Genomic DNA, 15,744 nt, shown 5'->3' on the forward strand with positions numbered 1-15,744 from the left:
GCAAAGGCTTTTAAATATTCTCTCATGCAAAGGAATGGAATTAGGCCCACAAAAGTAATTTGCCTGGAATATTAACCTGGGAAATGGGAGATACGTTTGAACTCCCTTGTGGCAGAAGAGAAACTGAACTTGGGTCATTTACAACCTGATTACCCTAACCGTGAGTAATTTTAAATAAAAAGAGGGAACTGGGATTTCTTCTCCAGCTGTGCTTGTCACAGGGCTTGATCTTATAATTGTGCTCTTAGGATATCTACAGGATGAGACAAGCCGAAATTAGACCTAGGAATGAGAAAGGTTGATGAACAACTCAGAAATTTTAATATGTAGAGAGTTCAAAAATACCTGATGTATATAATGTTATAATTAAAATGTATTTATCTAAAACGACGCACAGCTTATGTAATGTAGAAAATACATAAAAATATTGCAAAATAACCTTACCTAAGGACTACATTATGTGGCCCAGGGCTTAGGTGCTCAGCTCAGCCCTGCATCTGGCTGGATGCCACGTGAATTAACCACCGTGAAGCTCCACCCTGCCACGGACAGGCCAGCCACTGTACCCAGGTATCTCATTCACTGCTTTTGCAGGCACTGGTATGCTGCGTTGCAGGATACAGACCGGCCATCCCTTTGACAGCCCCACTCCTTCCTTACTGACTTTGCTAGCAATACCTTAGCTGCCTAAAGACCTTGCCTATGTATGGGATTACATGAGCAACAGGTATACCCCCAAAGCCAGTAATAAATGGAAGAAAGGGTTATGAGAACCAAGGAAACAAGTGGAAACACTGCAACATTTATAAACACAATTTTTCATTAGAGGCTGTTGTTTGGAGTTTCTAAAGCTGCATAAACCCGAACTGATGGAAAATATTAGGAAATAGGGAAAGGTAAAATGAGAATCAGAGCCATGTCCTCTCCCACAGTATCAAGACAACAGAAGTTTTACGCCTGCCCCTCCTATAGGGTTGGGGGGGTTTTTGGTGGGGATTTTTTCCTGGTAGATCACGCCACGTGACGGCAGCCATCAGTGCCACCGAGGGAACGCGGATCCAGGCTGTTCTGAACGCCGAGCTGTAATGGATGTCCACCACAGCCGACACCTGTCCGTCTCCTCCCTGGCTCCACTCAGCCGTCGGCAGGTCTCGCTCCAAGTTCAGTTTAAAAACCGTAGTGGAACCCTTGCGAATTAGAAAGGCCAACTATATCTTCAAAGGAGCAAAGACCGCTGAACAGCCGCGAAAGCCACCGCTGCCTGACCGGGAGCGGAGCCAGGTGTCACTGGGACCGCCCACGCGGGGGTCCCGAACGGCCGTTGGGCCCGTGGGCATTCCCCCGCCGTTCCTCGGCGGCCGGGGCGGCCCCTCGCGCTCCCGGGGAGGGCCGGGGCCGCTGAGGAGGGGAAGGGAGGGCCGGGCCGGCCGCGGTGGCTGCCGCCTGCCGCGCCGCTGCCGCCGGAGGGTGCCGCGCTGCCGTGGCGACCGGGGCAGGCGGGGCGCTCCCCCGGAAGGGAACGCGCACTGCCCGGCCCGGGCTCGGCGCGCGCGCCAGCCCCGCCCCCGCCCCCTCCCCGCTCGTCAGGCGGTCCGCGCGGGGTGACGTGTCGCGCGCGCGAGAAGCCGGAAGTGGCGGCCGTCAGGGCGGGGGGAGGCGAAGCCGCGACCGTTGCCGCCGCGGGCGCGCGCCAGAGGCGTCCAGGGACCCTCCCCCCCGCCGCCCTCCGCCGCGCGCCCCCGCCGCGCCCCCCGCCGCCCCGCCAAGGCCCTGCGGCCGCTCCTCATCGCCGCGGCGCTGGCGGCGGTTGCGCTCCCCGCCGCCGCCTTCTACCTGCCGGGCCTGGCGCCCGTCAACTTCTGCGAGGCCGGCAAGGAGAAGCCCGAGTGCAAGGTGGGCCCGGGGGGCTGGGGCCCGCCGCGCCGAGGGGAGGGGAGGGGAAGGGAAGGGGAAGGGGGGAGGCCCGGGCGCCGCCCGCGCCCCTGCAGTCGGGCTGGGGCGCGGCCTGGCTGGAGCCCTCCTGCCGGGGGGCTGTGCGTGGGCTGGGGGGGTTCCTGGAGGGGTTGCAGCTGCCTGTTTGTAACGTGCCAGGCGGCCCAGGGCCTGTTGCGACAGGGACGCGTGTGTTCCCCCTGCGATCGTCAGGGTCGGGGCTGTGGGTGACGGTGGCGTTGCGGGAAGAGGCGGCTCCGGCCGCTGGTCTCTCGGGCCCGTTTGAGTGCGTGTGGGAAGGCAGCGGGAGGGCTGGCAGCGACAGGTCGGGCTGGGGCTGGGTGCGACTGTTGGCAGGAGGCAGCAGCCGGTGGCTGCAAGCAGGTATAAGACCAAGGCAGGCGTGCAGTGACGCTTTCCCGGCTGTAGGAATCTGAAGTGTAGGGGCTTCTAGGCCCCAGAGTCTCAAGTGAAGCTTAAACTTATTTTTGTGCCCACGTAAGTGGTAAGCAACGTTCATGTAACCAAAGTACTTGTTTGTAAGGATGTTGTCAGGTCGGAGGTCTGTACTTACAATAGTCTTTGCTCCATTGTGTGAACTTTAGAGGTTGTTTGCAGCTACTGTGGTGGAAATTACACCAAAGTGTGCTTTGAGACTTGAATGAGAAAGTTCAAGACCAGTCGCTTTTAAGGCCCGTTGCTCTGCTGCTGCTGAAAGTGGCTATCCCACACTCTATAATCTCTCTATGTTACGATATTATTATAATATCTCTATAATCCATGTTACACGAGACACTGGTCCATGATTCTTCAGAATAAGTCTATTTAGACTGTATGCTTTTGGCAAATACCTTGCACCTTATCCGTTTGCTGTCATGAACCAGTAGAGTGGGTAATAAGCCAATCATGTAACAGATATGTAGTTGCTAGAAGTGTCTTTTCCCTTCTTTAAGTGTATTGGTTCATTCAGACCAGCCAAGTCTTGCTCCTAATACATAGCTGTGGATTTTTTCACTCTTGTTTCCATGCCGCTTCTGTTGTAGTAGTAAAACATTCAGTGGACATTTTTTTATAGGATCATAGAAATGGTGTTTGGAAGTGACCTCAGGAGGTCACGAAGCATGACTGTTGCCAACACTAGATCAGCTCAGCTCTACCTTTGTTTCAGCAAGCCTTGAAAACATCCAAGCACTGAAGCGTCCATCACCTCCCTGGGTGACCTGTTGCAGTGCTGTACTACCCTCTTAAGGATTATTTTGCTTCACATACAGGCTAAGACAAGTGGCAGTTTGTAGTTTTTCACAACATCCCTGAAGAACATGGCTGTGTTTAATTATTCCCACTATAAGCTAGGATTGTGGCAGAAGGATTTTTTTTTTATTTTTTTTTTTAAGCCAGGTAAACCATTCCACACTGTCTTTTGTAACCAACTTGAGGCACTTCTGGGGTGATCTTTCTCAGATGTCTCTATGTTTTTTTTCCTCATATAATGTGTACAAAACATTTGTCTCATTATTTTGTAATTGTGAAGTGCTTAGGTAACGTAAATCTACCACCAGTGGCTAGCTGAACGTTACAGGATAACCTTGACAGGTGTATTACTGCAAAAATATCTTTTTTTAAATTAGCCACCTCTTATATTTCTCTGCCTCGTGCCAGCAAATTTATGTAGTAAGTGAGACTTAGCCCCATGGAGAAGTCTAAATCACTCTTCATATCTCGTTTTCTCCATGTAGTCTGCAACTGAATGTAGTCTGGTCCCTCATGAGGAAAGACAATATGTGATCAGATAATTGCTATATCATAATATTTACGTAAGTGGGTAAAACTAAGCTTACTGGATAACAATTTTTTACATATTCTCATGGATTTCTTACTGTTGTCACTGTTGATTATGATGTCAGTAATAATATTGGGCTTTCCTCTGCCTTGAGGATTTAGTTCCACTAAATGGTACCTTTTATCTATTACAATTTCTGTGGATCTCCTGTCCTATATTGGCAACATTGGATGTTGTTAGTGGACACGTGGGCACATAGCTAACAGTACAAGAATGATGAGACTCGTGACTTTCCCCCTTCCTCCAAGCTGTTTGCTAATCTGCTTGGGCAAAGTCAGTTTGGCTGCTTTTCCTGTTTCTGTTTGGAGTATCATCAGAAATGAGATGTGATCTGTGCAGACTGAAATGGTAACTCTTGCCTGAACATTCAGCATCCTTACTCAGTTTAAAAAAATTACTGATGACTCCAAAGGGATCATGCTGTTGTATGGGAAACTGTGTATTAAAGATGCTGATCTACAGTAATGCTTATACTTTGCTTGCAAAATTGGAGCATTCGGTTAAATCTGCCCTTCCAATGAAAAAAAGCTAATCTGAGGCCATGGTTCTGTGACCAACTGAGGTGGTCTAATTTCTTGCTGCTTGGTGAGAAAATAGGTGGCTTGCTGTTGAAAGAGTTCAAAAAATAGGTGGCTTGCTTGTTCCTGAAAGCACTCGCCTTCCTCTTCCTGTCTCCAGCTCTTGTCTGATTGCGCAGTAACACGGTTCAACTTGCCATGCTGCTAAAAAGTGCTCTTTAAAAATTTGTGGGGTAAGTCTTTTACTTTTTAGCCAGTTGAATTGATTTACTGTGCAAGCAGGTAACTGCCAAAAACAGCGTAAGTTAAACAGTTGGAGTGTACTGGGACTGTGGGACTAGAATAAGGGAAAGGATTCTGAGACTAAGAAGGAACAGTGAGACACCTCTTCCTTTCTGTAGCAGCAGTTACCCTGTCAATAACTAATGTGTATAGACCAAACTAGTATGAAACCACAGCAGACTGAATTTCAGGCTCTTATGCAAGAGTTGCTAGAGTTATCGATAAACTTTTATAAGAAGGTGAATATGGATATCCTTACCTTCTCTTTGGAAAGAGCTTCTGTTCAAATTTAAAATAGTGTATCAGTCTGAATACGTTGTTTAAATCCTCATAGTTCAGTTTTAAGTTGCTACACAGGTAAAATTGTGGAGCAGCTTAATTATATTTTTCATGTTCTTTTAAGACTTCTATTACACAAAGTTGTGGTGATGACTAATACAGCTGTACGGTACATTAAAACACTGGCAGCTGTGGTAATTCTTGTGCATGATTCCTTGCTATCTTGTAGTTTGAATGGTTTTGTTAGCCTTAAAGTGGTTTGTTTTGTCGTGTCACTGTTTTTGTGATGATTAGATAGTGTTTTACTTAGGCTCTCAGGAGATACAGTTCATTACACATAGATTCTACATTTCAAGACATAATTACACAAATCTTACATTTTCAGCTTTCCTTTATCTTATTCACACAAATCTGTTTAAATATATCTGTTGGAACTGAAGAAGTGCTTTAATATAACTGCTGATTATCTCCACTCTTTCAGTCTGGAATCGAGCTGTTTGTGAACAGGCTTGACTCTGTAGAGTCTGTCCTTCCCTACGAATATACTGCGTAAGTATATTATACTGTTTATGTCATTGTAGTTGTCAGTTCTTCCGAAAAGGTGAATTTAACTTACCTGAAAACTATTATCTAGATCTTGCTACAGTAGTATGGCAGTGAGGAATATCTATCCATTTTGCTGACATAAGTTTGCAGATACAGAATTTTCAATGAGCAGATAGATGCATACATTGCTTACTTCTCAGTCGTCTTTGCTCATACTGTAGAAGTAGCGCCTGGATTTTTAGGCCCTCATGTAGGTCGAATCACTGCTTTAGCAGGTTAAAATGATTGTGTATATATAATACTTACTCTTCTGCATTAGTTGTCACTTTATAGATCAAAGTATTACTATTGTCTTTAGTTGCCTATAGCCAGATGAGTTAAAGTGGTAATGAGGTGTGAACTTCCCATCAATTATCTTAATGAGGTGTTAAATGTTTTCTTAGTACACAGCATAGGAGTGCACAAAATGTATCAGTGCCTAGTACCTTTAGGTAAAGTTGTTACTTCAAGGAATAATTTGGCTGTTAACCTTGGAGAGGTTAAGCACTAGTTATGTCTACACTTTAATGCATACAGACGTGATATACTTGAAATTAGGCTGGAAAAATGTGTGTGGGTTTTTTTGGTTTGGCTTTTTTTTTTTGCTTTTATTATTCCCCCTGCCCGAGAATCTGGCCTGCATGTTTTTCTCTCAGAGCCATCATGAAACTCTTATGAAAGTTTAATTCTTGGCTAAAATCCCTGTTCAAACAGGAAAATTCTAATTATTTAAGGAAATTATTATGCTACGTTTCATATAAACTGAGCTCTGAAATAGCTGATTAAGAGGTTTGATTATTGGTTTTGTTTTGTTTGTTTCAAAATGGGACTGTGATTTTCACACTTTGCAGGTTCAGGGAAGAAACTGTTGTCTAGAAGGAAAGCTGTATAGTTCCTTTACTTGTGGTGAAGGGGTTGATTTGGGAGCACGGTTTGAGGTCTAATATTTGCAGCTGAGAATATTTTATTAACTTTGTATCTTTTCTCTAATTCAGGTTTGATTTTTGTCAAGCGGAAGGGAAGAAGCGTCCCTCTGAAAACCTTGGCCAAGTATTGTTTGGAGAGAGGATAGAACCATCTCCTTACAGGGTTTGTTCTCTGACAAGGGGTATTCGGTAATACATACATTCAAATGTAACCAAAGGAGATGAGAACCTTGAAGATCCTCTTCACAAGGGCTTTGCCTCCAAAGAGGTTCAAAATCTGAAATTCCACATAATAGAAGTCTGTCACTTTAATCTAATTGTAACTGTGCACTTTGCATCATGAAGCTGTAGCCTCAAGTGCCCTGGAGGTTATCTTCTCTCTTTGGAACCTGCCAAAACCTGATTGCTCCTCAGCTGTCCCTTTATTAGAGAGAATTGAGTATTATTTATTGGAACCAGATCTGAAAGCACCACAGATGTAAAATGGAAGAATTAGAAATGGTGTTAGCCAGCTTGTCTTCTGGTGACTGAAGCTCTTGCCTTCTGTCCTACATGTAGTAGGAGAGAAAGTTATCAATTGAATCTGCCTGGGACAGCATTGCTGCTGTGAGGCCAAATGACTTGCCTGTTAAATTGTTGCAGAAAACAGTTTCTACCAGTAACGGGGAGCTCTTAGTGTGGGGCTCCTACAGTGAGCACAGGAGGGTTTTATAGCGCACACACTGATGTAAAAACCTCCTCTGGAGGGTTAATATATGTAGTCTTCGTAATTTGTTAGGTGGTTTTATTATAATAGTACAGGCAATTATAAATGCATGGGAGAAACTTGTTAAATGCTGAAATGACACAAAGTTTGTTAGAAGTTTTTTGCTCATATGTCTTTCATTTTTCTTAGTTCACATTCAACAAGAAGGAGACATGTAAATCTGTTTGTACAAAAACATATGATACCACAAAGCCAGAAGATAAACAGAAATTAGACTTTTTGAAAAAAAGTATGCTACTGAATTATCAACATCATTGGTAAGTTGATATCAAAATTCATAAATGGTTAGCCTAGTATTTTGGTGTTAATTAAATTTAGGTTATCATTTTGTGTTTGCAAAGTAATACAGATTGAACACTAGGTATTTGCACTGAATCTATTCCCCTTCTGTTCTTGCAAGACATGTTATATTGTTTTTCTTCATAAAAAAAATTCTTTCACTTGAAGGATAAGCACCTGGTATAATGAAAATCAGTCTGTTTTCAAACACAAGGCCTTGTGTGTTTTTTATGCTGCCTCTGTGCTTACTGTAAAATACTGCTATTTCTTTGCATCTGTAAATGTACAAGTTAATCCTGCCCTAGCTTGAGGAAAGTCTTAAGGGACCTTCATTCTGTTACTGTGTTGTCTTTGTTTTCCTCGAGAGCCTTTGCATTCCCCTTCAAACGCAGTGTCCAGGAGATTGGATCAATGGTTCCAAAAGTTTTATGCAAAGTTTGTTTCTCTTATAGAATATGGAAGTGAAAGGTGGTTAGTGAAAATTAATCAATGAAATAATTTTGAGAAACTCATAAATACTTGGTCCTTTCCTGAGTCCTTGTATAACCATCTGAGTCATCTTGGAGCGTGCTGGGGCTCTGTTTCTGTTTGTTCGTTGAGGTCCTCTTCCAGTGGGCACTAAGGGTGGGGCAGGGCTGAAGTGTCGGCTGAATCTCATGCTGATTTTCCGTTAGGATTGTCACCATGCTCTGCACCGACATCCGAGAGCTGGAAAATGTTTTGAGCAGTCTCCATCTTGACACTGAAAATACCCAGCCACGCTATCAGTGTTCGTATAGTGCTTTTGTATGTTGGTATGCTGTGCTAAAGCAGCCTTTGGGTGGAAGGAACAACTTTGGGATGAGGTTGTCAGAGTTCCTGTGGTGTGTCTTTGCAAGTAATACATGAGCATGATTAACCAGTGTTGCCCATATGGTTCTAAATATGTGTTCTCTGTTTCACAGAAACAAACATTTTGTTCTTCGTCTAGTTAGATTAAAACTTTCTGGGTATGTTAGTAAAAATGCAGTTGAAATATCAAATGTTGCCACTGTCATTAAATGTTTTTCTGTCATGACACATTCCATTTCTTTGGTTTTGAAACGGCTACCAGTGCTGGAAAGGCAATGAGTGCATTTTCTACAGTTCTTGGGAACTGATGTGGGGTATCCCTTTTCAGGGATAAACTATGGCTTGCTGATGAACCTTGCTTTCTGGGAACCTCTTGAAAATTGGTGTAGTTGGAAGCTGACAGATCAGGTCAGAAGGATTCACAGGCAATAACCATATGTTCACATAGGTGAACCAGGAAGTAATAAAGAAGCCCTGAAAGGTACAGCTACATTTGCAGGGATTCAAAGTGTATATACCTAATGCTGAAATAAGTAGAGCTTCAACTATGCTGGATTTGGTTATATTCCTATTAAATACTGCATATATTTATAATATTTACACCACTTTGCATTTCACTGATGCATGTTGGTCTGGCATAAAGCTTCAGCTTTAAAAGTTTGTGTATGTTTTAGTGTATAGATGAAAAATAGTTTCCCAAGGGTATAATCCTGTCACTCTTTCTAAGAAATTAATTTTTTTTTAGGAAAACTTGAAACTTAAGCTGACAGAAACTGAAACAGACCTATGTAAAACTAATCACACAGACAAGTACTTTAGACTGTTTCCACACCCCCACCCCCTTAGATTTAAACTGTATTACAAATGTGTTTAGTGTATTTAAATATATTTTTTAGCTGGTATGACTAACTTGACAGGACTGTTCAGATTTTAGTTAGATGTAGTTCTGTGTTTCAGTGTGAAAACTTACCTTTAAATTTAGGGTACTATATATATATATTCTTAGTTCTTTTAATAGCACTTCTACATTTAATTTTTTTGCTACGCCCACTGCCCTAAAACTTTAGAACTAGTGGCGTGAAGAACCCCTGTTTATGTCTGTCTGGTAATGATAATCCTTCTCAGCCATAGCTTCACAAAATGGAAGTGGCTGGATTTTGTGATGAATGATGTGTGGTCCAGGGGTATGTTGTACAGGGATCAGCAAGGTAGCATAAGTGAGGATTTAGTAGAGGTTTATTATCCAGCTTCAATTTATCATAAAATTCCTGGGGAACACAGATGGTGCAAAGTACTTTTAAGGTTTTAAAAGCCACTTAGTAAGATTAGGAATTGACATACTGAATTGGACTCAACAGCCATACTGGTGTCTTGGCTGACAATGTTTATAACCAGATGTTCTTGGGAGACATATAAGAACACCTTTGTATAGCATATTTGCCCACATGTATAATCTCTTCAAGTCATTTTAAATTTGAAGATTAACTGTGAAAAATGATTTGCGTCTTAAACCATCAATTTGTTCCAGCATTGCTGCTTGAAGGCAGCTCAGTATGTCTTTGCTGCAGAAGATGCAAGGGAAAGCCTTCACTCCAGCCGAACTCATTTGCAATAGATTAATGCTTTACCTGGTTTTGATAATGAAATTAAAATACTAACGAAAGCAAGAGGTATCTCTAGCATATATTATGGAGGTAAAATTCCAAATATGGAATCAGAGAATCATTTAGGTTGAAAAATACCTTTAGGGTCACCAAGCCCAACTGTGTGATGGGCTGACCCTGGCTCTACACCAGGTGACCACCAAAGCCACTCTATCACTCCCTTCCTCAGCTGGACAGGGGAGAGAACATACAATGAAAGGTTCATGGGTCGAGATAAGGACAGGGAGAGATTGCTCAGCAATTACCATCGTGGGCAAAACAGATTCTACTTGGGAAACTGGTTTAATTTATTATGAATCAAATCACAGTAGGGTAATGAGAAATAAAATCAAATCTTAAAACACCTTCTCGCCATACCTCCCTTCTTCCTGGGCTCAACTTCACTCCCTGTTTCCTTTACGTCCTACCCTCACAGTGGCACAGCGGGATGCGAAATGGGGGTTGCGGTCAGTTTATTACATATTGTGTCTGCCACTCCTTCCTTCTCAGGAGGAGGACTTCTCACGCTCTTTCCCTGCTCCAGCGTGGGGTCCCTTCCATGGGAGACAGTTGTCCATGAACTTCTTCAACATGAGAACTTCCCACAGAATCACAGAATGGTTGGGCTTGGAAGGGACCTCTGGAGATCATCTAGTCCAGCCCCACTAAAAGAAGCAGGGTCACCTAGAGCAGGTTGCATAGGATCATGTCCAGGTGGGTTTTGAGTACCTCCGGAGAAGGAGACTCCACAACCTCTCTGGGCAGCCTGTTCCAGTGCTGTGTCATCCTTGAGGTAAAGAGGTTTTTCCTCATATTCAGATGTAACTTCCTGTGTTTCAGTTTGTGCCCATTGCCCCTTGTCCTGGCACTGGGCACCACCGAAAAGAGCCTGGCCCCATTCTCCTGACACTGACCCTTAAGATATTTGTAGAAATTGGTAAGATGCCCTCTTCTTCTCTTCTCCGGGCTAAACAGGCCCAGCTCTCTCAGCCTTTCCTCATAAGGGAGGTGGCTCTAGGCCCCTCACCATCTTTGTAGCCCTCTGTTGGACTCTTTCCAGCAGTTCCCTGTCTCTCTTGAACTGGGGAGCCCAGAATGGCACACAGTACTCCAGATGCAGTCTCACTAGGGCAGAGGATCACCTCCCTCAACCCGCTGGCCACGCTCCTAATGCACCCCAGGAACCCACTGGCCTGCTTGGCCACCAGGGCACACTGCTGGCCCAGGGGCAACTTGCTGTCCACCAGAACTCCCGGGTCCGTCTCCACAGAGCTGCCTTCCAGCAGGTCAGCCCCCAGCCTGTACGGGTGTGCGGGGTTGTTCTTCCCCACGGGCAGGACCTTACACTGGCCTTTGTGGAACTTCATTGGGTTCCTCTCTGCCCAGCTCTCCAGCCTGTCCAGGTCTCGCTGAATGGCACCACAGCCTGCTGGTGTGTCGGCCACCGCTCCCAGTTCTGTATCACCAGCAAACGTGCGGAGGGTGCGCTCTGTCCCTTCATCCAGGTCACTGATGAGTATGTTGAACAGGACTGGACCCAGCAGTGACCCCTGGGGAACACCCCTGGCTACAGGCTCCAGCTGGACTCTGCCATTGATCATAGCTTTCTGAGGTCTGCCATTCAGGCTGACAAGAACTGCTCCAGCATGGCTCCCTTCCACAGGGTGCAGCTCTTCAGGAACGGACTGTTCCAGCATGGGTCCTCCGCAGGGTCACAAGCCCTGCCAGCAAACCTGCTCCAGCGTGGGCTCCTCTCTGCACAGGGCCCACAGGTCCTGCCAGGAGCCTGCTCCCACGTGGGCTTCCCACAGGATCACAGTCTTCTTTGGGCATCCATCTCCACTGGTGTGGGGTCTTCCACAGCCTGTATCTGCTCCACTGTGAACCTCCATGGGCTGCAGGGGAATCTCTGCTTTGATACCTGGAGCATCTCTTCTCCCTCCTTCTTCCCTGACCTGGGTATCTGCAGTGTTGTTTCTCGTGAATATTTTCACTCCTCTCTCTGGCTGAAGTTGCCATTGCACCACTTCCTCGCTCCCCACCCCGCTCCCGCTTCCCTTCTGAAATATATTAGCCCAGAGGTGCTACCACTGTTGCTGATGGGCTCACCCTTGGCCAGCAGCAGGTCCGTGTTGGAGCTGGCTGGTATTGGTTCTGTTGGACATAGTGGAAGCTTCTAGCAGCTTCTCACAGAAGTCACCCCCACTACCAAAACCTTGACACGCAAACCAAATAGAAACATAACCTAACACTGTCAAGTCCACCACTAACAATGTCCCTAAGTGCCACATCTACACTTCTTTTAAATACTTCCAGGGACAGTGTCTCAACCACTTCCCTGGGCAGCCTGTTCCAATGCTTGGCAACCCTTTTGGTGCAGAATTTTTTCCTAATATGCAATCTAAACCTGCCTTGGTGCAACTTGAGTCTGTTTCTTCTCCTATTGCTTGTTATACCTGGGAGAAGAGGCTGATACCCATCTTGTCATGACCTCCTTTCAGGTAGTGGTAGAGAGTGGTAAGGTCTCCCCTCAGCCTCTTTTTCTCCAGGCTAAACAACCCCAGTTCCCTCAGCTGCTCCTCACAAGACTTGTGCCCCAGACCCTTCACCAGCTCCGTTGCCCATCTCTGGACACGCTCCAGCACCTCAGTGTCCCTCTTGCACTGAGGGGCCCAGACCTGAACACAGGATTCGAGGTGCGGCCCCACCAGTGCTGAGTGCAGGGGGACAATCACTGCCCTGGCCCTGCTGGCCACACTGTTTCTGACACAAGCCAGGATGCTGCTGGCCTACTTGGCCACCTGGGCACACTGCTGGCTCCTGTCCAGCTGGCCATCAGCCAGCACCCCCAGGCCCTTTCCCACCAGGCAGCTTTCCAGCTGCTCTGCCCCAAGTCTGTAGTGCTGTGTGGGGCTGGTGTAACCCAAGCGCAGGACCCGACACTTCTAGTTGAACCTCATACAATTGGCCTTATACAATACGGTCAAAGTGTAATGAATCCGCATCTGGAATAGCTCCTAACTAGCAACTCAATTGGACCTCATAGCAACATGGTGAAGCGAATAGGATTTGGTTGACATTGATGCTGCCTGTGACTGTGATAGTCTTTGGAGTCTCCTGAGAACCTGGAAACTGGTTTTGGAGGGCCTGTCTTCACCTCTTCCACTGTATCAGTATGAGCTAAGAACATTGCTACTTCTGCCTGATAGCTCATGGTAGGGGTGATGCAGATCTCTTCATGTTGTGTGAACAAAGGCATCAGGTGCAGCAGCTTTTTTTAGCCCTATCTGTTGGTGTGCTTTAAGAAATAGTGCTACTTTAGAGACTGTTACAATACACAACAGACTAAATAATGCTTTGGGTTTGTTGTCTGGAGTCATAATTCCTGTGCTTAATTAGGGATTCAAAAGTTCCTAATGAGGTATTATCAGGTATCTGTTAACATTAATAGCCTAGTGGTTATAATGATGAGACATGTAATTGTAAAGGATATTCAGCAGCTTGATAAGTTTTACAAAAACTGTATGTTGTTAACTTTCAGTGGGATTTCTTTTTTCAAGGAGTGGCACTTGTCTCATGTCTTCATGTGTGAAGTTTATTAATAGACCTTTAAAAACATGCCTTAAAGCAATTAGTGTTGCCCTAAAGGCAGCTGCTGAATTTTAAATATTCGTTGAATTACTTCTTTGGGGATTTATGTTTTAGCTAGTTAAAACATTTTATACCATAAAGGAACGGGTGTGGGTTTTTTTAGTAGTTCCTCTTACAGAGGGACAGGGCACTATTTTGGGTGTTTTTCTCTATGTTTGTAAGTATGGGTTTGGTTTTGACATTTCTACTGTTTGTATCATGTTGGATACTTGTCTTACTGTCTTATAATTTTCTGCAGCTCATGGAGTTGTGGGATTCCTCCAGAAATTTTTCATTGAAACTGAACTATAAACCTGCTGGGCTCAGGATTTATGGCTAATATGAATATAAATCTTGGGAGGCAATAAAATAAAAGCAGCAGGTAGACAATGGAGGGAGGTTTGAAAGTGATTGCTTTCCCAGCTGTGTGGTGGCTTACAGTTTTTTACTCATGTAAACCATCTAGTTAAAATACTGCATACTCTCAGGGAACTACAGCTGAGGTCAGTGGTCAGGAATTCACTTAAATAGCAAAAAACCCCCACCAAAACCCAAACCAAACCAAAAAAAGAACAAAAAACTCCTTGCACTTTAGCTTAAAGTGCCATGAAAAATGTATTTTGCAATGGAAAATCAATGAGGAAGCTGGAGAATTAATATGTGTGTAGATGTATTTTTTTGTGTGTGTTTTGTCTTAAACTTGAAATTATCAAGTTCATTTTAGCTGGTTTAGTGGATGATTTTGGCCATTTTAAAAGACAACATAATGAAGTTGTTAGGACTTTGGAGTGGGAGTTTTATGTATTGGGCTATAAGGGGACTTCAGAAACTAGTCCAGTGAATAGAATGTTTTGGTGGTCACAGAGTAAGCCTCCTACTTCCAAGGCACCTTCTAAAGAAATAGATTGATTTTTAAAATATTTTTTTTCGTAAAAAAAGATAAAGTTTCAGTTGAAGAGCTGCATGCTTTTATCTGGAAATTGGATTGGCAATCAGTGTAATTTCATGGGTTAAGATTTAAAAGAAGTATTCTTGTAGTTAAAGATTCCAGTAATGAATGTAGCAAAGTTAGATTAATATTAATCTGGTTTTGTTTCCATTATACTGTGTATTTTGAAAGATTGTGGAATGTCACTATGCCACTTACAGGATTGTGGACAACATGCCTGTGACCTGGTGTTATGATGTTGAAGATCGTCAGAGGTTCTGCAATCCTGGTTTTCCCATTGGCTGTTACATTACAGAAGATGGCCGTCCAAAAGATGCCTGTGTTATTAATGTATGTTTATGCAATTATTATTATTTTTTAAAACCCCCTTTCTACTAATTTAGAGACTGGCGTTTCTCCTATGTCATGTTTCTATGGTGAGTTCTCACTATCTTAAGAACTCTTGTTGCCTAAAACTAGATGTTTTGTTATCTCTGCAAGTACCACAATTTGTAAGCCTCACCTAAGCCTAAGAACTTTGGTTCCTTCTGTTGCATAATACAGAAGGGCTCTGAAAGACAGAGAGGAGGTGAACATGCATAACGTTAATACGTTTAAAGGATGAAGGAGAAAAAAAAAAACATGTCATCCTTCGTTTCCTAAACATTTGAAGGCTTGGACTTTACATTTTTGTGGGATAAAGGTGTTTTCATGGAAGCAGGTTTTCATCGATATATATGTACCACTGCATGGAAATTAATACTTCCAGAAGGATTGCTTTCCCTAAAACTGTGTGGGCTGATGGAAGAAGGCAGAATATAAGATTTCTGAGTGAACAAAACTGTGAGAGACAGATCTGCTGGATTAATGGGTGGAGGTCCAGATGAATGCACTGTAAGCATTATGGAAATAAGAATGCAATAGAAAGTCCAGGGTGTCTAGATTACCACAAAACTCCGTGGAGAGGTCACTGAGAACCTGGAACAGGTTTTGGTTTTATCAGATGAGTTGGTTTTACTTAATGGATCTTACCAAACCAACAGTTTCTGCCTTTTTCAGTTTTATTTCCATGCCTCCATAATTAATTGGTTTCAGAGGCTCCATATGAATGGATGCATTTATGATCAGATATGTAATCTGGCAATATTCTTTTAATCTTTTTTAAATACTTGTTTTTAGTAAGAGGAAAATAACCTTTGGAGTAATTGAAGGACTGTAGAAGAGCACTTCATCTATATAACATCTACATAACTATTCTCTAATTAGGGTGCTTTGTAGAAAGGGGTGGGGATAGAACCATGAAGA

The 15,744-nt window shown here is 44.0% G+C and overlaps 1 protein-coding gene across 1 annotated transcript in view; it reads left to right on the forward strand.

The window, feature by feature from the left end:
• The first annotated feature begins 1,089 nt into the window (after positions 1 to 1,089).
• Positions 1,090 to 15,744, forward strand: part of TM9SF2 (transmembrane 9 superfamily member 2) — a 31,968-nt gene continuing 17,313 nt past the window's right edge. The window contains exons 1-6 of the mRNA XM_040584162.1: positions 1,090 to 1,329; positions 1,606 to 1,893; positions 5,333 to 5,400; positions 6,432 to 6,525; positions 7,258 to 7,385; positions 14,661 to 14,790. Coding sequence (XP_040440096.1) covers positions 1,090 to 1,329; positions 1,606 to 1,893; positions 5,333 to 5,400; positions 6,432 to 6,525; positions 7,258 to 7,385; positions 14,661 to 14,790 — 948 coding nt within the window. The remainder of the gene's footprint in view (positions 1,330 to 1,605; positions 1,894 to 5,332; positions 5,401 to 6,431; positions 6,526 to 7,257; positions 7,386 to 14,660; positions 14,791 to 15,744) is intronic.

The sequence above is a fragment of the Falco naumanni genome, chromosome 2, assembly GCF_017639655.2.
Source record: "Falco naumanni isolate bFalNau1 chromosome 2, bFalNau1.pat, whole genome shotgun sequence".
NCBI classification, from domain to species: domain Eukaryota; kingdom Metazoa; phylum Chordata; class Aves; order Falconiformes; family Falconidae; genus Falco; species Falco naumanni.